The 23614-nt window shown below is 38.5% G+C and overlaps 1 protein-coding gene across 1 annotated transcript in view; it reads left to right on the forward strand.

Annotated features, from left to right (window-relative positions):
- Window positions 1–1673: 1673 nt before the first annotated feature.
- EPHX4 (epoxide hydrolase 4) overlaps window positions 1674–23614 on the forward strand; it is a 39998-nt gene continuing 18057 nt past the window's right edge. The window contains exons 1-4 of the mRNA XM_054592057.1: window positions 1674–1919; window positions 4169–4254; window positions 19767–19924; window positions 22301–22429. Coding sequence (XP_054448032.1) covers window positions 1689–1919; window positions 4169–4254; window positions 19767–19924; window positions 22301–22429 — 604 coding nt within the window. The 5' untranslated portion in view covers window positions 1674–1688. The remainder of the gene's footprint in view (window positions 1920–4168; window positions 4255–19766; window positions 19925–22300; window positions 22430–23614) is intronic.

The following is a 23614-nucleotide window of genomic DNA, read 5'->3' on the forward strand; positions in this document are numbered from 1 at the left end:
AGAATATAGAAGCCCCGGGAGCGCAAGAGAAATTTGCAAGCACGCGCGGCTCTTCTCCACAGACCTCATTATACTCTACAAGAAAGATTTGGTGTGCGGGATAAGGGTTCTGAGAAAGCCATCCTCCTAATGCAGGCGTGAAGGAGAACAGCCGCAGACATAAGAAAAGCGAAACGTCCTACCTTCCCCCATCCTTCTCCCTATCTTCTCAATACAGACCTCAAGGGGCAAGAACAGCGAACCTTTTGACCTTCAGGGCACTGATGAAGACCTACTGCAGCAGGGGGAAGGAAATAGAAATACTAAGCCTTCTAATCCCGGGAGAGGGGCAGGAAATATATCATGGGCGCAGACCATCAGAGACACCTTGCCACTGGGGGCAGGGAAGGATCATTAAGAAGGTCTCGCTCTGATATCCAAGGACATACTGCCTGCCTATGATGCTGACTTAGGACTGCAGAGAATGCCCCTCTGCTGTCTGCATTTCCTATCACTAGTAACAAGTAAACGCAGTCAAAGAAGAATATATTTGAGTGGCACACAAGTACATGAAGATGTTCAACATTGGTCATTAGGGAAATGCAAATTTAAATTTCAGTGATACCACTACATACTTCTTAGTACGGCTAAAATGAAAAAGACTTCTTTGACAATCCCCAGGGCTTGCAAGAATATAACCTAACCATAACTCTCACACATTGTCCATGTAAACTCAAAATTGCACAGCCACTTTGGAAACCAGTTTGTCAGTTTCTCGTAAAGTTGAACGCAGACTTGCCCCCTGACCCAGCAATCTCATGTCTAAGTATCCACTCAAGTGAAATTAAAACTAAGGGACATGCACACACACACACCCCTTTCCATGAATGTTTATAGTGGTTCTATTCATAATCACCAAAACTGGAAGAAACTCAACTGTTCCTTAAGTAGGGAACTGTTCCTTAAGTAAGTACATCCGCTCAATGAAACAATAATGAGCAATAAAAAAGGAGCAATACATGTAACAGCACAGTTGAATCTCAGAGCATTTATGCTAAGCGTAAGTAGCTAAAAACAAAAGGTTACATGCTGTATGATTCCATTTATACAGTATTCTTGTAAAGGAAAGACTTACAGACCAGGGGTTTCCAGAGTTGACTATGTATAATGACCCTGAACTAGTTGGAGAATATCAACACTTTTAGAAGAGTGTTAGGAATACAGTCATAATGTCTGTTGCGTAGTATGAAAACCAGTTACTCCTCCCACCCCCCTCCGCGCCCTAAAATTTTATGATCCTAATGAAATTCCAAGTCAAATGGGCAACAAGAGGATTTGAACACTGGTCAAAACAAGCGTGGCCCTTCCCTTCGCCGTAACTGGGATGGTTTGAGAGTCTCGCCTTCAGTTCCTCACAGTTTGGAAAAGGGATTTCCCCTTGCGGAGGAAGACCGGGTCTTCGCCCTTGCCTAGTCCTGGGCGGACGTCGCAGCGCTGGGCGGCTCTCGGAGCCTGGGCGCAGCAGCTCCCGAGCGCGCGCGGCGAGCGCGAGAGCCGGAGGCTGGGACACGGCCGGCCGGGGAAATGGGCGCGGGGCCGGCGACCGCGGACGGGCCGGAGGGCCAGCAGGCCTGACGCGCCGCAGCGCTCGCTGCCTCGCTCCGGTGCCCCAGACGCGCGGTGGGCCCCGCCGCCGCCGCCGCCGCCCGATGGCGAGGCCCCGGGATTGCCTGCCCCGCCTGATGGTGACGATCCGGTCCCTGCTCTTCTGGTCCCTGGTCTACTGCTACGGTGGGCTCTGCGCCTCCATCTCCCTGCTCAAACTTTTGTGGAGCATCGGCAAGGGACCTGCGCAGACCTTCCGGCGGGTCGCCCGGGAACACCCTCCTGCGTGCTTGAGCGACCCCTCCTTGGGCACCCACTGCTACGTGAGGATCAAGGTGAAGGCCGGCGCCGGCTCGGCGATGTAGGGAGGGAACGTGACGGCAGTGACAGCCGAGGGCATGGGGCTGCTCCTTTCTGGACGCCCGGCCCAGCGTCCCCTAGTGTCTCGGGCTCGCAGGGCGCGCGGCGGGGACGACCAAGATGCCAACGCGGAGGCAAGAGGGGCGATGTGTGGCCGGAGAGAGGTCGGGACTGTTAGTGTGTTTACGTTTCCCGTTTCGTTTGTGTGTGTTGGGGGCGGGGGTTAAGGGGGGGGGGGGGGGGAGAGGAGGAGAGAGGGGGAGAGAGAGAGAGAGAATAGGTTATGTGCAGTTTCTGTAATTAGGGTCGTATTATATTAGTGTCACACTGTCCACCACAATCCAGAATAATTCGCTCCCATTCCAATTGTAAGGGGAAGCTGTTTCCTGTCACCTTTTTGCCCTTTAGAGCTCAGGTCTGCTGTAGGGAATTGTTCCTGGTGGCGCCTTACTGTTTCAGGAGTCTGTCTTTGCCCAAATATTAAAGATTGAGAGAGTAAAGAGGGTAAGTCATCGGAAATCAGGAGTTTATTCATGTCAGCAGAATGGAGCATTCACAGATGATCTAAGCAGCATGAAATCGCAAATAAATGGTATATGTTTGTGGAGAAGGAAGCCGACTTTTGAAGTTTGAGACCAAAGGAATGGAATAAAAAGTAAATGTCAAGCACGCAAGCAGACTGTTTAATTGTCCATGCCTGTGTCCCAAGCCTCCTCAAAGCTCATAGATACTCTATTTCTTCAGGTTCCAGGTGGTGCCCTTTGTGATGCACCCTGCAGTTTGACTTACAGGCCTTTCAAAACTAGCCTCACAGGAGGGAACATTTACGTCACCAAGTGGGGGATTCCTGTTAGGAACTAGATTGTCCAGCAGCTGTAGTTCAGAAGACCATGTGATATGCCTTTCTTACCTTTATTCAGCCTAGGATTGATATGAGAATTAAATGAGTTAATATTTGTGAAACAGCAACAATAGCAACAGAATCAGCAACAAAAAGACCAGTGTCTACCACATAGTAAGTGCAAAAAAGTAATTTGTTCACTAAATCCAATTAAGTGCCCATAGTATTTTATCTTCCAAGACTTAACACCAATATAAGAAGTTATTGAACTAGGAAGACATTCTGTAGTTGAGGACAAAGTCAGATTTATTATGTTCATCCAATATGAGGAGGAAAAAAACAGTGTAAAAATCACCTGGAATTCCCCATAATGCCTTTCTTCTCACTGGTCAACTGAAGAGTTTCCCCAGAGACACAGAACCAAGGGATGGAAAGAACATTGGTTGTTTTGGGAGGTAGGACTTGTTAGGGGTTCTAGTGACAGACCTATTCCAAACCAACTTCCTGATCTGCGTTAACATCTTTGAGCCTCAGTTTCTAAATCTGCAAAAATGATGGGGTTGGATTAGATGAACTTTAAGATTTTTTTCACACCTGAAAACCCAGTTGCTTGGGTAACCTAAGATAAAACCTAGTGTCCACGCTAACCTTCAGGTTATTGGGTTTTTTTCCTCATTGTTTTCTGAGTTTTGTTTCTCTGTTTGCTTTTTTGGGCGCTTTCCTCTCTTCAGCTTACCTCGTATCTGCTGTATTCCTGTCTCATCCCTATGCTCTTTATTTCCCTTGGACAGTCTTGTCTCCCACATGCAGATGAAGTCTTAAGCACTCAGCATTCTGCTGTTACAAATACATTGATGTGACATGAGGAGCAGGCTGTGAAGGGAACTGTACGTGCAAACCTCAACTTAAAATAATGTGGGAAGGAGAGAACTAAAAATATGGAAAGGAGGTGTGAATTATATAACTGATGGCATAGCTCTTGACAGGCAAGCCGAGAAAAGTACATGGCTAGGAGGTAAACATGGTAGGAATATAAATTCAGATCAGAATTATTTACACATCCTATAGGATTTGAATGAGATGAAATGTGACACAGCAGTTAAGATGAAAGTTACAAATTGTGACATTGTTTCAGAAGCTCATAAAATATAAAGTGACTTTTTAAGTAGAAGAAAGGAAGGTACTATAAACAGAATGTTGACAAAAGTAAGTCTGTCAATATACCCTGTTGATGAATCATGAAGGTTTTTCTTTTTGAAAATTAATATTATCTTATTTCTTATTATTTAAAATAATATGAGTGATTTTTTAACGAAATGGAAATAGTAAATGTACTGCTTTGACAATCAACACAAATCATCACTAAGATTTTATGCCCTGCAGGATTCGGGGTTAAGATTTCATTATGTTGCTGCCGGAGAAAGAGGCAAACCACTTATGCTGCTACTTCATGGATTTCCAGAATTCTGGTAAACTTACCAATTAACTTTTTCTTTTGCATTTAAGACTTTGCTTATCAGAGTGTTGTACATACTGAGACTTCATTAATAAATGCATTGAGGATGCTAGTACACTGGGCATTAAAGGAAAGAATGGAAGATAGCAAAAGGCAAAAACCCATTTACTTCATCATTTTTCGAGAGCAAAAACTCTGTGGATGCCTCTTCTTGAGAATATTTTCTCCACATAAAGATTTTTCTCCACTCTGGATTTACCTGCATAAATAAACATAAGTCCTTTTCATGTTAAACTTTTATTTTCTTCCATCTGGAGACAACTTAATTAGGTGGTAAACAGCCCATGGAAATCAACATGTAGAAGTAGACTTGTTTAGTGGAGTGCTTGACATAATTGGCTCACAATAAAATATAAGTCTGAAGCATTAGTCAAATCTGCATAAAGTAACATGAGCAGTGAATTCTGGCTCAGTCACTTACGTGCTTGCAGAGTCATGAGGATAAAGAGAGTCAAAATATGTAAAAGACCTTTCATATGGCCCCAGTGAATACTCACTAAATGTTTAATTTTTTTCCTTCATTCCTATTCACTCAGTATGGAGATCCATGTGCCCATAATAATATTCTGAATGCATTTATCAATCAAGTCCCTTTTATTCATAAAATATTAAAGTGTATTAAGGTAATACCTAGTTCAGAGCTAGGTACATTTTAAATCAGGACTTTGGATGACACAACACCTTTAAAACTCTGCCCTGGCTGGTGTGGCTCAGTGAACTGAGTGCCAGCCTGTGAACCAAATGGTCACTAGTTAGATTCCCAGTCAGGCAGGTTGTGGTCCAGGTCCCCAGCAGGGGGCACGTGAGAGGCAACCACACACTGATGTTTCTCTCCCTCTCTCCCTCCCTTCCTTTCTCTCTAAAAATAAATAAATAAAATATTGTTTTAAAAAACCTTTAAAACTCTAAAGGAGGTGACTAAGTAATTGTGTGATTCTAGGTGGTAAGAGAAATAGTAATGTAGAAATTTGGGGACAGGGCATTGCCTGAGACCTTTAAAAATTAATTGTCTGATTCTGGCCAAAGATGATGATGATGGTGATGATGATGATGATGATGATGATAGTTAACATTTACTGAGCATTTACTATGTACCAGGGGCTCTTATAAATGTTTTACATGTGTCATCTCGTTTAAGCCTCATAGCTACCCTCCAAAATTGCCATTGCCAGAAAGTAAGGCACACCTTGTTCTTGAACTTTACAGCTGACTTCTGCTGCTGGTCCTCAGTATATAGAAAGGTGATACATGGCAATTTACCCTTCAAATTTCACACCTTGTGGGAACATTCAAAAGGGTGTTAAAAGTTAACCAACAAGATAACAATATCTTACTATAACATTTTATATCATCATTCTGAATAAAGTTCATGACCTGAATTGAGGGTTTATATTTAACTTCCTAGAAAGAAAAGATTTAAAGATAGTTCTCTCTCTCTACCTCATACCAACCCCAGTACACTTGTCTATAATCTTTTTCCTCCTGGGACTTCACCTCTTTACAGGTAAAGCAATCTATATGAAGATGAACAATAAAACTGCAACCACTTGGTAATTATTTTGAGGAGTTCCAGAAAATAGCAATGGTATCTATTCAATATAGGAACAGTGGATGCTGGTACATTTTAAGAAGTTATACTTTTGCATATTTTTTTACAGTGTCATCCCATTATGTACTCTTTATGAAAGCACTTTTGCAAAATATAAATGCTTGGTGATTCTTGTACTTGTCCTAAAATTTTCAGTGGATCAAATATCCTAGGAGGAGCACATCACTGGTTCTTGGATATCAATCAGTCCCATTTGCCCCAGAAAATTCAAGTATTGGATGTGTCTGAAAGGGATCTGGTCATTGTGAGGAATGGTTTAGTTTTGAAAAAAAAAACTATGAGAGATATTTTCACTCTGAAGAGCATAGATTAGGAAATATTGGCAGATCATAAGAATGAGTCCCTTCTAGTCACCAAAACCACCATTAGTTACTCCAGCAGAGCCTTGCAATAACTTAAAACAACCTAACAAATCCCTGATAAGTCAGTTACTCAAATGTACCATATTGAATTCACTGAACTTTGCTGGCCATTAATTGTTCAGGGATATTCCAAAAGCAACTACATGGTGATTGCTGGTTATCAAAACCCTCTAACTATGTCATACTCAAACTAAGGCCTCTATGTGGAGGCCTACTCTGTCTTTCCTTCCAATTATATTGCCACTAATATCCATTATGGTGTCTAGTCAATTCCATTCAAGTACTCCATTCAGGAAAGATTCAGCTCAAAGTAGAGTTTAGAACAAAGCTAGTTTTTATTGAATTTATTGGGGTGACATTAGTTAGTAAAATTATATAGGTTTCTGGGATACAACTCTATAATGTATTATGTGTATATTGTATTGTGTGTTTACCACCCAAAGTCAAGTCTCCTGCCATCACCATTTATACCCCCTTTATCCTCTTCTACCTACTCCCAACCCCATTCTCTCTGATAATCACCATACTGTTGTCTGTGCCTGTGAGTTCTTTTGTTTTGTTTTTGCTAGTCCCTTTACTTTTTTACCCAGCCCCTCAACCCCCTACCCCTCTGACAGTTGTCTGTTCTCTGTATCTATGAGTCTGGTTCTATTTTGTTTGTTAGCTTATTTTGTTCATTAGATTCCTCATATACGTGAAATCATATTATATTTGTCTTTCTCTGACTGGCTTATTTTACTTAGCTTAATGTTCTCTAACTATTGATGGGCACTTGGCCTGCTTCCAAATCTTGGCTATTGTATATAATGCTGCAGTGAACATAGGAGTGCATGTATTCTTTCAAATCACTGTTTCAGGTTTCTTTGGCTATATTCCCAGAAGTGGGTAGGAAGAATTAACATCATTAAAATGTCTATACTACCCAAAGCAATCCACACATTCAGTGCAATTCCTATCAAGATGTCAATGACATATTTCACAAAACCAGAACAAATATTCCAAAAATTTATGTGGAGCCACAAAAGACCTCAAATAGCCACAGCAATCTTGAGAAAGAAGAACAAAGTTGAAGGAATCATACTACCTGATATCAAACTATACTACAAGGCCATAGTAATCAAAAGAGCATGGTACTGGCATAAAAACACATATAGATTAATGGAACAGAATGGAGAGCCCAGAAAAAAACACAAGCCTTTATAGTCAAATTTGTATTAGACAAAGGAGGCAAGAACATATAATGGGGTAAAAATAGTCTATTCAGTAAATGGTGCTGGGAAAATTGGACAGATACATACAAAAAAAATTAGACCAACTTCTTATACCATACACAAGAATGAAATCAAAATGGATTAAAGACTTAAATGTAAAACATGAAACCATAAAAACCCTAGAAGAAAACATAGGAATCAAAATCTCGGACATTGCTTGCAGCAATATTTTTTCTGATATATCTCCTCAGGCAAGGGAAACAAAAGAAAAAAATTAAAAATGGGACTGCATCAACTAAAAAGCCTTTGCACAGCAAAGAAAACCATTGACAAAATGAAAAGACAATCCACAGAATGAGAGAACATATTTGCCAATAACACATCTGATAAGGGGTTGATATCCAAAATTTATAAAGAACTTAAAACTCAACACCAAACAACAAACAATCCAACTATAAAATGGGCAAAGGACCTGAGTAGACACTTCTCTAAAGAGGACACATGGATGGCCAATAGGTATATGAAAAGATGCTCAACATCACTAATCATCAGCAAAATGCAAATTAAAACCACAATGAAGTATGATATCCCACATGTCAGAATGTCTGTCATCAATAAGTCAACAAGCAAGTGTTGGCGAGGGTGTGGAGAAAAGGGAACCCTTAGCTGCACAGTTGGTAGGAATGCTGACTGGTGCGGCCACTGTGGAAAACAGTATGGAGTTTCCTCAAAATATTAAAAATGGACCTGCCTCAAGACCCATGTATTCCACTTCTGAGAACAAAGCTATTTTGATTAAGCCACTTCAAGTCTTTCTTTTAGGCTTTCTCTTCTTTTTCCAAAGCCCCTTCTTTTGTATTTCCTTCTTCTTTGAAAGAAAAAAAATAACCTTTGCCTGGATTTCAAACCAATTTCAATGTACACTATACATATAAATATTATTCCTCTATTAATCATTTCTTCTAAATACAGAAGAAATTATAACCTTATTTGTAGATCAAGTAGGTCAGACTATTTGACATAATGAAAACAAGTAATCATAAATTGGCAATGTGTGTAAAAGTGCTTTTTAGATAGAAAAGCACTATCTGCCTTTATTGTCCTTACCTAAGAATAGCCATTGAGCATTGGAGACACTTAATATATACTATTAGATGCTATACAGGAACAATAAAATCCTGGGTCTTCTTTTTTAAAATCTAAAGGAAATATCCAACAAGATACACATTTGTGAGACCTTTACCTAAATTAACCCACAATAAGGCTGCTTGTCAAAAGATATTTTTCCCACTCTCCATCTATATTTGCATTGCTTTTAAAAATATTCTGAGCTGATGCAGGCAATTTCTTTGAGTCATCTTCATCACCAGCTGTATGGAATGCATTCATCATTATCCAAGAGCTAAGGGAAATGAGGGCTCTTCATACATACAGCTGAGCACAGAGGTTGATCACTAGTGAAGGGGAAAGAGGTATTCTACATCTGAGAATGGCTAGCCTGGGAAACCAGAAAGCCTCCTTACATTGAGGAATAACTAGGAGAGTTTGCTTTTTTTAAAAAAATCTTTATTTTTTTTTCATTACTGTTTAATCCCATTATACCTCCTCCCCTCTGCAATCACCACACTGCTGTCCATGTCCATGAGTCCTTTTTCCTTTTTGCTGAATCCCTCCACCCTCTAAGCTCCCCTAACCCCACTAGCTGTCCATCCTGCTCTCCATCTATGAGTCCGTCCCCATTTTCCTTGTTAGTTCAGTTTGTTCATTAGATTCCACATATAAGTGAAATCATGTGGTATTTGTCTTTCTCTGTCTGGTTTATTTCACTTAATAGAGTGTTCTCCGGGTCCATCCATACTGCTGCAAAGGTAAAACTTTCTTCTTTTTTTATGGCTAAGTAGCATTTCATTGTGTAAATGTCCCACAGTTGTTTTATCCACTCACCTACTGGTGGACACTTGGGCTGCTTCCATATCTTGGTGACTGTAAATAATGCTGCAATGAACATAGGGGTGCTTATGTTCTTTTGAATTAGCATTTTGAGTTCTTTTGGATATATTCCCAGAAGTGGGATCACTGGGTCAAAGTGCAGATCCATATTTTGAGGTATCTCCATGTGGCTCCATCAATCTGCATTCCCACCAATAGTGCAAAAGTGTTCCCCTTTCTCCACATTCTGGCCGGCAACTGTTTGTTGATTTATTGATGATAGCCATTCTGACAGGTGTGAGATGATCTCATTGTGATTTTAACTTGCATTTCACTGATGATTAGTGATGTTGAGCATCTTTTCACATGTCTATTGGCCATCTGTATGTCCTCTTTGGAGAAATGTCTGTTCAGGTCCTTTGCCCATGTTTTAATGGATTGTTTGGGTTTTTGATGTTGAGTTTTGTAAGTTCTTTATAAATTTTTTATATTAACCCCTTCTTGGATGTATCAGCAAATGTGTTCTCTCATTCTGTGGGTTGTCTTTTTATTTTGATGATGATATCCTTTGCTGTGAAAAAAACTTTTTACTTTGATATAGTCCCATTTGTTTATTATTTTTCTTTTGTTTCCCTTGCCTGAGGAAATATATCAGAAAAAAATATTGCTACGAGCAATGTCTGAGATTTGAGGCCTTTGTTTTCTTCTATGATTTTTATGGTTCCAGGTCTAACATTTAAGTCTTTGATCCATTTTGAATTTATTCTTGTGTGTTGTAAGAAGGTGGTCTAGATTCATTTTTCTGCATGTATCTGTCCAATTTTTCCAACACCATTTATTGAATAAACTATCTTTAGCCCATTGTATGTGCTTGCTTCCTCTGACAAATATTAATTGACTGTAAAGGTGTGGGTTTGTTTCTGGGCTCTCTATTCTGTTTCACTGATCTATGTGTCTGTTTTTATGCCAGTACCATGTTGTTTTGATTACTATGGCCTTATAGTATAGTTTGATATTAGGTAGTGTGATTCTTCCAACTTCATTCTTCTTTCCAGGATTGCTGTTGCTATGCAGGGCCTTTTGTGGTTCCATATAAATTTTTGAAATATTTGTTCTAGTTCTATGAAATATGTCATTAGAATCTTGATAGGAATTGCACTGAATGTGTGGATTGCTTTGGGTAGTATGGACATTTTAATGATGTTAATTCTTCCTATGCATGAATATGGCATGTGTTTCCACTTATTTGTGTCTTCTTCAGTTTTTTTTCTTAAGTGTCTTATAATTTTCCAACTATAGGTCTTCTACATCCTTGGTTAGGTTTTTTCCTAGGTATCTTATTCTTTTTGTAGAAATTGTGAATAGGATTGTTTTCTTAATTTCCCTTTCTGTTACTTTGTTATTGGCATATAAAAATAGAACCATTTTCTGGATATTAACTTTGTACCCTGCTACTTTGCTGAATTCACTTATCAGTTTTAGTAGTTTCTTGGTTGGAATCTTTGGAGTTCTCCATGTATAGTATCATGTCATCTGCAAATAATGACAGTTTTACTTCTTCTTTTCCAGTTTGGATGCCTCTTATTTCTTCTTCTTGTCTAATTGCTGTAGCTAGGGCTTCCAGTACTAAAATATGTCCCCTGTCTTATTCCTGAACTTCAGGAAGATGCTTGTAGTTTCTGTCCGCTGTGTATGGTGCTGGCACTCACTTTGTCATATATGACCTTTGTTACATTTAGGTATGTTCCCTCTAATCCTGCTTTGCTGAGAGTTTTTATCATAAATGGGTGCTGGACTTTATCTAATGCTTTTTCTGCATCTATTGATATGATCATGTGGTTTATATCCTTCATTTTATTTATTTGGTGAATCACATTTATTGACTGACAAATGTTGTACCAACCTTGAAGTCCTGGAATGAATCCCGCTTAATAATTGTGTATGATCATTTGGATGTATGCTGTATTCAGTTTGCTTATATTTTGTTGAGGATTTTAGCGCCTATGTGCCATGGGGATGGATAAGCATCACAGGGAGCGTGGGGCTCCCGGATCTGAGGGTTACTGTCCCGGGCCAGCTGAGAAGGGAGCAGGGCTCTGAATCCTGCAGAGACTGTCCCGGGGTTGCCACGGATGGGGGGAATAAACACAAGTCATTGCAAACACTTCTCTGTTTGCCAGGAGAGGGGCAAGGACACTTCCCTCTAATGGAGAAGCCCCCCAAGCCCCTTTTTCCAAAGGGTTTTATTGAAAAGATTATCAGTGCAGCTGGGTAATAGGAATGTGCTGCTTATCTCATCACAACAGTATGTTAATGTTTACAGAGAATAGATGATGTTTTGAAGAAAACAAATGGCAGGAACACACTGATTTACATGGGTCCAAGAGGAGACTAGTAAACATGAGAGTGCCAAAGGGTATAGGGTTAGGGTTTGTGAATAATGTAAATTCCCTCCCCAGCATGAGCTGGCTATCATAACTTTTGAGGGAGAAGCAAAGCATGCTTTAAAGAATTTACTTCTAGGACTGATTTCCCCTGGAAACTGCCAGATCCAGTTTAGGACCATCTCCAGTATTGTTTCAAGCCTGAGCCAGGCAGGGGGAGGGAGCTGCCAAGAGGCAAGGAGACCTCTTTCAGATAGAATGAGGACTCTGGCCATGTCCAAGCCGAGCTGAGGGGTGTGGGTCTTTTTCCCCTTTCTCTATGTCCCCCAAGTCCATGTCTGCTGCCCATACAGGCCATGTCTGTCTTAGGTCATCCCTCCTCATAAGAGATCTTACCCTTCTTTGACTAACCAACCATCACAGGACCAAGCAGGGTGATGTAAGGGAGGCAGGGGCTGCGCCCCTGCCAGGGGGACAGGTTTCATCTCAGTGACCTGTTTTCCCAAGGCCTCCTTGATTGTTTCCAGCCTTGGGGACCGCTTGCCTGTCTGCAGGGCTACAGTTCTTGAACCAGACAGAGCGTTTCCCAACACCTATGTTCATCAGGGATATTGGCCTATAATTTTCTTTCTTTGTAGTGTCTTTACCTGGTTTTGGAATTAGGAAATGATGGCCTTGTAAAATGAGTTTGGGAGGCTTCTCTCCTATTGAATTTTATGAAATAGTTTGAGAAAGCAAAGTGTTAGTTCTTCTTGGAATGTTTGGTAAAATTGTCCTGTGAAGCCATCTGGTCTGGGGCTTTTGTTTTTTGGGAATTTTTTTTATTACTGCTTCAATTTTACTATGTGTAATCTGTCTATTCAGATTCTTAGATTCTTCCTGATTTAGTTTTGGAAGATTGTATGTTTCTAGGAATCTATCCATTTCATCCAGGATGTCCAATTTGTTGGCATATAGTTGTTCATAGTATTTTCTTGCAGTCCTTTGTATTTCTTTGGTGTCAGTTTTTATTTCTCCTCTTTCATTTCTGACTTTATTTATTTGGGTCCTTTTTATTTTTTTCTTGATGAGTCTGGTTAATGGTTTGCCAATCTTGTTTATCTTTTCAAAGAACCAGCTGCTAGATTCATAGATCTTTTTTTATCATTTTTTTAGACTCTTACATTTATTTCTGTTCTGATCTCTCCTATTTTCTTCCTTCTAGTCACTTTGGGTTTTGTTTGTTGTTCTTTTTAAAGTTCCTTTAAGTGTGAAGTTAGATTTTTTATTTGAGTTTTTCTTGTTTTCTGAGATAGGCCTATAATGTTATGAATTTCCTTTTTAGGGTCCCTTTCCCAGTGTCCCACAGGTTTTGGATTGTTGTATTCTCATTTTCATGTGTTTCTAGGTATCTCTTGATTTCTCCCTTGATCTTGTTGTGCCTACTCATAGTTTAATAAATATGTTATTTAGCTTGCATGTCTCTGCATGTGTGTCAGTGTTCATCTTGTGATTGATTTCAAGTTTCGTAGCATTGTGGTCAGAGAAGATGCTTCATATGATTTCAGTCTTCTTAAATTTATTGAGATTTGTATTGTGTCTTAACATGAGGTCTGTCTTAGAACATGTTCCACATATGATTTCAGTCTTCTTAAATTTATTGAGATTTGTATTGTGTCTTAACATGAGGTCTGTCTTAGAACATGTTCCACATGCACTTGAAAAGTATGTATATTCTTCTTTGGAGTGAAATGCCCTGTAGATTTCAAGTAAATCCATTTGATCTAGTGTGCTGTTTAAGGCCACTATCTTGTTGATTTTCTGCCTGGAAGATCTATCCATTGAAGCCAATGGGGTGTTAAAATCCCCAACTATGACTGTATGTCTGTCAATCTCTCCCTTTATGTCCATCAAGATTTGCTTCACATATTTAGGTGCTCCTATGTTGGGTGCGTAAATGTTTACTAGGGTTATATCCTCTTGTTGGATTGTTGCTTTTATCATTATGTAGTGTCCTTCTTTGTCTCTTACTATAGGGTGGTTTTAAAGTCTATTTTGTCAGAAATAAGTACTGCTGCCCAAGCTTTTTTTCCCTTTCCATTTGCATAACATATCTTTTTCCATCCCTTTACTTTTATTCTGTGTGTATCTTTCGATCTGAGATGGGTCTCTTGGAGGCAGCGTATATATGGGCCTTGTCTTCTTATCCATTCAGCTACCCTATGTCTTTTGGTTGGAACATTTAAGCCATTTCCATTTAAGGTGATTATTGATGGGTACGTATTTAGTGCTATTTTATTGTTAGACTATTTTTCTGGGGTTGTTTTTCTTTCTCTCTTTCTCCTTCTTCTTAAAGCAAGCCCTTTAACATTTGCTGCAGTACTGGTTTGGTGTTAACAAACTCCTTTAGCTTTTTCTTGTCTGGGAAGCTCCTTATTTCTCCTTCAATTTTAAATGATATCTATTCTGGGTAAAGTAGCCTTGATTGTAGGTTGTTGCTTTTCAACACCTTGAATATTTCACACCACTCCCTTCTGGCTTGAAATGTTTCTGTTGAGAAATCAGATGACAGTCTAATTGGTGCTCCCTTGTACATAACTACCTGCTTTTCTCTTATAGCTTTTAGGATTCTCTCCTTGTCTGTAAGACTTGTCATTTTAATTATGATGTTTCTCAGTGTAGACCTCTTTGGGTTCAACTTGTTTGGGACTCTCTGAGCTTCCTCGACTTGTGTCTTTTTCCTTCACCTTTCATGATAGAAGTTTTTGGTCATTATTTCTTCAATAGGCTTTTGATCCCTTCCTCACTCCTTTTTTTTTTTTTTTTCAGGTATTCCCATGATGCAGATACTTTGATGCTTCATTTCGTTCAAACTGTTTCTTAAGCTCTCCTGAAGTTCTTTTAATTCTTTTTGTTTTTCCTGCTCTGCCTGGGTGTTTTTTCTACCTTGCCTTCCAAATCACTGATTCGATCCTCTGCTTCCTCTGACCTACTGTTTATTTCTTCCAGTGTATTATTTATTTCAGATATTGCATTCTTTATTTCAGACTGGTTCTCTTTTATGGTTTCTGTCCTTTTTCATGCTGTTGAGTATCCTCATAATCATTACTTTAAACTCTCTATCTGATAAATTGCTTGCCTCCCTTTCATCTAGTTCTTTTGGAGGATTCTCTTGTTCTTTTACTTGAGGTTGTTTCTTTGTCTTCTCTTTTTGGCTGCTTCTTTGTATTTCCCACCTTACTTGTTAAACGAATCAATGATCTAGCCTTAAGCTATAATCAGCAGCCCTGCTTAAGCTCCACAGGGTTGGGCAGAGTAATTCCTGTGGGTGGAGCTATTGCTTTCCCTCAGGCTGGTGCCATTAGCAGAGGAGTGCCTGAGAAAGATGGCTCCTGCGATACAGGGAATGACTTGGCACAAGAATCCTGGTAGCTGTTCCTTCGATTCTCTCCCCAGAGCCACCAACCCCAGACTCTCCTCAGGCATCTCTAGTCCACTGTCCCTTCCTCTGCCAGAGCCCAGGGTAAGTGGCTGCAAATGAAATTTTGTGTGTTGGCCCTTTAAGAGGCTCACTGCATCTCCAGCCATCTCTCCCTGGCAGACAGACACCCTGCTGCTTTTCACAACTGGATGGTACCTAGGTTCCTTTCTGGCTCTGATGCTCTAGGCTGGGGAGCCCAACTTGGGGTTTAGACCTGATACCTCTCAAGAGGAACCCCTGACCTCTGAAATATCCCTCTGGCACTTCAGTTGCCACCTGTGGGAGCTCAGCCAGCCCTCTCATGCCTTCTCCACACTTTCTACCAGTCTTGTTTGGTGATGTGGTTTCTTCTGTCTGTCCTTCGTTATAAGACTTCTCTCCAGCTAGTTAGCGTTCAGTAGGTTATTTGGGATGATTTCTCTACAATTTAGTTGCAAATCCAGATTGGTCCTACGAGGAGGTGAGTGTAGCTTCAACTTACTCTTCGGACACCTTGGATCCCTGAGGTTGCCTTTTAAAAAGAGTTCTCTACTATTTCTAAAATCTACCAGAAAAAAAAAAACACGTGGGTGAAAATAGTTTGTTTTGTTTATTTATAATATTTTCAGGAGTTACTGATTTTGTATGTCTCATTCTTGTATCAAAGGGGTTGTTTTTGTTTTAATCATGTGAATGGCATGCCTATCAGTCTAGCACAGGTGTGATTTCCTGTTCAGTTTAAAGTGTAAATGAAATATACTTGATTTATGAACTCCAGGAAGATTACATTTAAAAATTATTCTTTTGCAGTTTATTAAAATAACAGTTGCCCTGTTTCTCAGAGATACTGTTTGACTCCACTCATTGATAATGAAAATGTTAAATTTACTTGTTAGACAATTTAAATTATTACTATGATAATGAAATATGCAGATATTATGTTTGCATAATATCTAATACAATTTTAAATGTAAAATATTGTGGGATTGTACACATTATTTTTAATCAAATGTCTACCTTGAAATCTCTAATTAAATGAATTCTGGATGAAGACACAGGTAGTTAAGATACTAAAACAATGCACATTTATTAAACAGTCATGGGGATATAAAATATAACATAGGAAATATAGTCAACAATATTGCAATAACTATATATAGTTCCAGGTGGGTAATGGAAATATCAGGGCACACTTCATAAAGTATATGATAGTCTAACCACTGTACTGCTAATCTGAAATCAATATAAAATAATATTGAAATTAAACTGTAATTGAAAAATAAAACAATGCACATTTTTACAGCAACTGAGTATAAATTCCCCAACAGGAATTTGGGAACTTTTGTTGTCATTGTTTAAAGTACTGTCATGATGCAGTGCTTCCATTGGTATTTTCTTTCACTTTTTCAACAAATCTCTCTTGCACACCTACATCATCTAGATATTCCACCAGACAACTGGGGGAGCTCATGATTGAGTGGAAGCACCAGACACTAACAAATCATTATAAAGCACAGAATACTGAAGAGGGTATGTACAAGTAAGTGGAAGAGGATAGAAGGGAGCAGCCCAACCTGCCTGTAAAGGAGGGAGCCTGGGAAGTCTCCTGGAAGAGGAGATGCCCAGTGTAGGAGGAATGCAATGAGAGGTAAAAGTTAGTATCTGGGAAAGTAGGGACATGATGGGGAGGGATAATGTTTCAGTCAAAAGAGATCATATGAGCAAAGTCATAAAAGAAAAAAAATACTGTGTTTATTCACTAACAAGTGGCTTAGTGCCCCAGAGGCAGCAGAATTTGAATCCTGCTCTCTGCTATTTGCTAATTTTGTGATCTTGGGCACATCAATTAACCTCTCTGTGACTCTGTTTCTTCAGCTCTAAAGTGGGGATGATAATAATACCTACTTCATAGTATCGTTGTGAAGATTAACATTACTATATGTGAAACACTTATCACTATGTTGATCATGTTGTGAGAATGATATAGATGCTAGCACTTCTTGTTGTGCATATAGTGAGTGACTGAAAGTGTGAAGTAATCCGGCTGGAAGATTGGGTAACAGTCAAACCTTGGAGGTTTTTGTCTGCCAAAAGGAGCTTGGGTTCACATTATGAGTAATAGGGTGTCGAGAAAATATTTTAAGCAGGAAATTACATGCAAGAGTGTGGTTTTGCTACATCACTTTGGTTTCGTAGAAGATAGAACTGTAGGGAATGGACACAGACCAATCAATAAGTTGTTGCATTAATGGAGGCCTGAAATAAGATAATAATGCAGGGATGGACAGAGAGAGTGATTAAATAAATATGTAAGAGGTTAAATCCGCAGTGCTTTTTGACTTGGTATGATGGATTATATAGAGGGAAGAGAGGGGCTTCAGTTACAAAGACATTAAAAAATCAATTCAAAATTTTAAGTAAGGCTGATGAGAAAATAATATCATATGCATTGACAGCTGAGTATCTTTAAAGAAACAAACTGCTTTATTTTTTTGTTACAACCTAGAAGCAAGATTAGCAATATTACTATGGCCTAGCTAAGAATGACACTTTTTATTAACATATTCAAATCCATTTTAATTGGTAATGATTTTGCAGATTTGTATAAATCGTAGATAATAATAGATCAAAGATCTGGATCCATTCTTAATCCCAAATATGTGTCTGACAGCCTTCCTGATAATTTCTGTTGCTACGATTGATTTGTTTCATTGATCTTACTGCTTGGTGTCATTTTGCATTGCAGTCTCCCCTCACTATTGGTTTAAAATCGCAGATCACTGTGTTCACTTGCCTATTGCACTGCAAAACTCTTTTCAGACAATAATCGCCCATTTGGCTTGTGTCAGATAATTTTACACTATGTTTCCATGAACAGGTGTGCATGCAAATTTTTAATGCATATTTTGAATTCCATAACATAGTGAATCACTTTGAGAAATCTGCTTTTTTGTGGTTGTTATACAAAATCACTTTGCTTATTTGAAGAAGAAAATCTAATGGATCTCTATATTTAAACTAAATCTGCCATTCGATGATCAAGCACAAAAGGAATACCTGGCCCAGCAGAGGCCTCCGGGACTTGGCTATAGCAATATGGCCAACTTTTTACCTCCAAAAATTAAGTGAAGTGTGTTGCAGGTGCTTCCCCCCCCCCCCGCCCGCTTAGGTACAGACAGTTTTTGAGTGCTTTCCTTGGTCCTCACCCTCAATGATTCCTGCTGGCAGGTGGCTTCCTCTGAAGCAACCTTCTTTTGTGTCCTCTTTTACTAGGCAAGGATCAGGGTGTGTATGCTCCTTGATTGCTAAAACTGCATCCTGGTCCTCATTCCTTTCTGAGGTTCAAGGAAGAGAAGTGTCCTTCAGAATTGGCCTCCTTGAGACTTGGATTCTTTCCCTCCTAAGACCATAGAGGTGTTTTGTTTTGTTTTCCAGAAAGCACAACCCTCTGTTTTGTCTCCTTTTACAAAATTCACTTTTTATGTCGCTTGTAGGCAGTTTTAGCCACTCTTTTAAAGAGTCACAAAGTGCCTTGAATTTTTGGGAATCTGAAATGCAGTTTGGCCTTTTCAACCTCTTTAAATTCTTTCATCATATGTATTTTGGCTCCTGGACATCTCTTGCTGACTTTACATTATCCTCATTATAGTGGTTACAGTTGTACCTTTTTACCTTCTATTTTATAAACCAGTGACCCAATAGTTCATGGACTACATAATAGATGCTGTGCTATGATCTCTGCCTGCTATTATAGTTTATAAGAGTCATTAAAAACTGAATGATATATAAGGTGAGGAGCTGGGGAAAACCTGCCCAGAGAAGTCAGCTCAGAATGGAGATGAATCACAATGTGGGCATTTTAATTGGCCAGTGCCAGTGCCATTTTGGTTGTCACATGTTTTTACTGTCGTGCTTGCTTGTACTCATAGCTTAGGATCTTCTCCACAGGAGAATTTTGTTTTAGCAAGAAGGGGTTTTCCTTAACGATTTGTTTTGTTGGATTCTTTAAATCATAATATTTCTGTAAGCTTCAGACTTTTTCACTCATAAGTAAACTGTTATTACTAAAAAAACACTGAGTCCTTTTTGACAGTGGAGTAAAATGAATAAAATCTATGTTTTTACGGAAATGAAATGTCATCTCATAAATTTTTTTCAGAGAACCAAGTGGTTCTACAATACAGAAGCATTTGTAGATATAGATGCCCTGATAGCTGTGAATATTATTTATGAAAAGTTTAGAAAATTGACTAAGTACTTATATACATATATCAATTTTAGTGTCTGTATTTTGTAGTTTCTGTAGATACTGGCCCTTTGTTACACCCCACTGGAGCTGATAAAAAAATAAAAATAATTTTAATAAAGAATGTCAGTGCTCTCTTCTCAAACAGTTCTCTTCTTTCCTGCTCATGCTCAGCTCTACCTTTCCCAAAAAGGGAGTTTCTTATAATTTTCCACTTAGAATATCTATAATGTTACTATTTGTATTGGTTACTGTGGTATTTTTAATGTTTCTTGTGTCCTGCAGGTATTCTTGGCATCACCAGCTAAGGGAATTTAAAAGCGAATACCGAGTTGTAGCCCTGGATTTGAGAGGCTATGGAGAAACAGATGCTCCCATTCATCGAGAGCATTATAAATTGGACTTTTTAATTACAGATATAAAGGATATTTTAGACTCATTAGGTAGGTTACATTAAAAAACAATATTAATTATGTTTAAGGGACTAACATTCAAGAAATTGTGAATTGATAACCTTATTTCTTGGGAGGATGCATTTTTCACCTTTCTGAGTTATTATCTGGATCCTGTCCATGATTTTGGGTATACAGACCAAAATACTAATAAATACAGGGAATTTAAAATAATACCTCCAGAGTACTTGTTCAGTCCACCAGCCAGGAGTGACTTTGAAAATTTGTTTTTTAAACTAGACCAAATATTACTATTTATTATTTTCAGAACTAATTTTTGGAAATTTGAGGGTTTGTTTTTTTTTTTTTTTAATTTTTAGAGGTGGGGAGGGAGGGAGAAAGAGAAACATCAATGTGTGGTTGCATCTCACACGCCCCCTACTGGCGACCTGGCCTGCAACCCAGGTATGTGCCCTGACTGGGAATCGAATCAGTGACCCTTTGGTTCCCAGTCTGGCACCCACAACATCCACACCAGCCACGGCAGAAATTTGAGTCTTACACTCAGAAAATTTTTCTCCAGAACCCACACAAAAATATTCATTTCAAAATGTTACAAGATGCAAAAGCACTTGAATTATCTTTCCTGTATTGATCAGTTAGTGCCACAGTAATATTATGTAACAAACCACCCCATACTCAATGGCATACAGCCATACCCATTTATTCCTATACTCATGAATCTACAGATCAACTGTAGGCTGTACACCTCTGGGTTTTTTCTTCAGGCTGACCTGTAGCTCCAGCTGACACTGGCTTCTCACTGTGAGTTGGGTTAGAGCCCAAGCTAAAGGGGAGTAGCTACCTAAGGGAAGCTTTTTTTCCTGGCAGTGGTAGAAATGGCAAGAGGGTGAGCTCAGCTGCACACACATATTTTAGGTCTCTACTAGCTGCCCACTGGCCAAAGCAAGTCATATGGCTGAGCCCACAATCAAGTCATACACCCACTGTAAGAACAAAGCAAATCACATGGTCCAGGCTAATATCAGAGGGGCAGCAAAGTACACTCCTTCTGTGGCAGTGGGGATAAGGGGAGAGTAAATGTTTTTTTAACAACAGTCCTATTCACTACATTCCTTCTAACTAAAGCCCAGCTGTTACCTTTAGTATGTTAATGGAGCCAGTACAGTGAGAAATCCATGAAATCAAATTCAAGCCCCTTTCTATAATAATCTAATGAGAGCATAGATCAGGTCAAATTCTTAGAGGAGAAAAAAAATGGATGAGCCTGGGAGTGTCAATGCAGTGTTGTCATTTAGTCTGATTACAGGAAAATAGGCTCAGTGACACTGATTGCCAAAAGTCATATTTCATTCATATTTTGTGGTAATTCAGCGAGACCTGGCTTAAATTTGTCATTATGCAATTTTCTTGGCAAATTAATAACATAAACAAGATGTTTCTGTGTGTGTGTATAGTGGTGGGTGATGGTGAAAACTACTTACTTGAAAAAACTAATTTTTAGTACTGTAGGAATAAATTACAAATTAATCTTATCCATTCATACAAAGGAAATCCTGAAGGAATCACTACTAATCAATATTTTAACCTAACTTATCATAATGATTACATGAAATGAAACTTGTTTATAATTGGTACAATAATTAAGACTTTCCACTAGTTCCATTTGACTTTACAGTTCCAGATTAGCGATATTTTAGCCCTGGCCAGTGTGGCTCAGTTGGTTGGAGCATCATCCCATAAACCAAAAAGGTTCAGGTTCAATCCCCATTCAGGGCACATACCTAGGTTGCAGGTTCAATCCCCCATCAGGGCATGTACAGGAGGCAACTAGTCAATGTTTTCTCTCCCCTACCCTCTCTAAAAGCAATGAAAAAAACAAGCTTGGGTGAGGATAAAAAATAGAATTAGTTGTATTTCACTGTGTTGAGTGGTAACATTGAATCTGTGACATTAGGGAGAAAATAGATGCTTCTTTGAAATAAAGATTTACCAGTTGGATATAGATGGGACATTTATGATTTTATTGTAACTAAAATTTTTCCAGCATTCAAAAATAACTTAAATAACTCTTGCTTATAACCTAATTATACGTAGCCTTAATCATGGTTTCCAAACTATTTCAGCTGTGTCTGTATATACACACACACACACACACACTCATTCCTCAGAGAGATTCTGAATTTGTAGGTCTCAAGTGGAGCCTGGGCACCTAACTTTTCTAAAAAGCTACCTAGGTGTTTCAGACATACCAGTTTTGGGAATAAACTCTGTATCCACACAAAGTGCATAATTAAGGGAGAATAGTGGAATGATTAGTTTCAGAAGTATACCTATTTTATGTGAGTTAATGATGCATCCACCTGTTTCTTTTCAATGATGTCAACATTTATTTCTTGACTACAGGATATAACAAATGTGTTCTTATTGGCCATGACTGGGGCGGCATGATTGCTTGGCTAATTGCCATCTGTTATCCGGAAATGGTGATGAAGCTTATTGTTATTAACTTCCCTCATCCAAATGTATTTACAGGTGAGTTTAAATTTTCATTAGAGCATCTTTGCCAACATGACAATTCACCATTGTCACTGACACTTTGGATTAAAACAGCAAAATTTGATTAACATAACATTTTTAAAGTTAAATGACTAAAATATGATATTAACACATGAAAGTATGCTTTGAACGCTTAATATTTAAAGAGTCTAAGAAACAGTAACTTCATATTTGCTTGCATAATTTTATTTCTTTTTAGAAAACATTTTACTGCTAACTTGGGGAGTGATAAAGGGGGAAAATGCAATAACATTACTTTGATGGGAATGTATTTTGACAGCCTAGAAATAACTCTTGCCTGACAGCTTTGACTATCAAAAATGGCAGTATTTTTTAAAAGCAGTAGCTCTCAAATGTTTAGGCTCAGGGCTACTTTATATCGTAAAAATTATTAAACACCCATTGAGCTTTGTTTATATGAGTTATATCTATAAATATTCACTGTATTGGAAATTTAAAATGAGAAATTTTTTAAATTTGTGTATTAATTTATCAAAAACATAACTCCAGTACATGTAACATAACATTTTAATGAAAACTAGCTACATCCTTCAAAACAAAATTTTACTGAAAATAGGGTCATCATTTTACATATTTGCAAACCTCTTCAATTTTTTGGCTTAATAGAAGGTAGCTGAATTCTCAGCTCTGCTTCTGCATTCAATCTGTTGCAATATGTTGTTTGAATTGAAGTGTATGAAGAAATCTGACTCACACAGATTTGTAATTGGAAAAGGGAGGAGTCATTTAATAGCCTTTTCAGATAACTGGATTTTCTTCTTTAATACTACATCAAACTCGAATTGGTAGTTTTTTTAAATGTTAGTAACAACGTGAACTCTGATATCATATTAATGAACTTTTTGTACTCTGTTATGTTAAAATCCATTGGTCTCTCTAGCACTTTGAATGGATTTTTCTACCTATGTATCATTTGTCATCAGAATGCATTGGAAGATATTGGTTGAGTTATGCAGATCTTCCATAATTTGACACATTTCATTATATATCAAAGAATCACATTCATTAATATCACCCCAATTTTATTTTTTTAAACGCTGTTGTATTCCAAAACCAGGAAGCTCACAGTAGTAGATACAAGTTTCCAAAATTCTAATTTGCAGTTGAAAGTTTGAATTTTATCATTGGCAACAAAAACTG

Source organism: Pteronotus mesoamericanus, unplaced genomic scaffold (genome assembly GCF_021234165.1).
Source record: "Pteronotus mesoamericanus isolate MK-2021 breed Mesoamerican mustached bat unplaced genomic scaffold, CSHL_Meso_final scaffold_31, whole genome shotgun sequence".
NCBI lineage: Eukaryota > Metazoa > Chordata > Mammalia > Chiroptera > Mormoopidae > Pteronotus > Pteronotus mesoamericanus.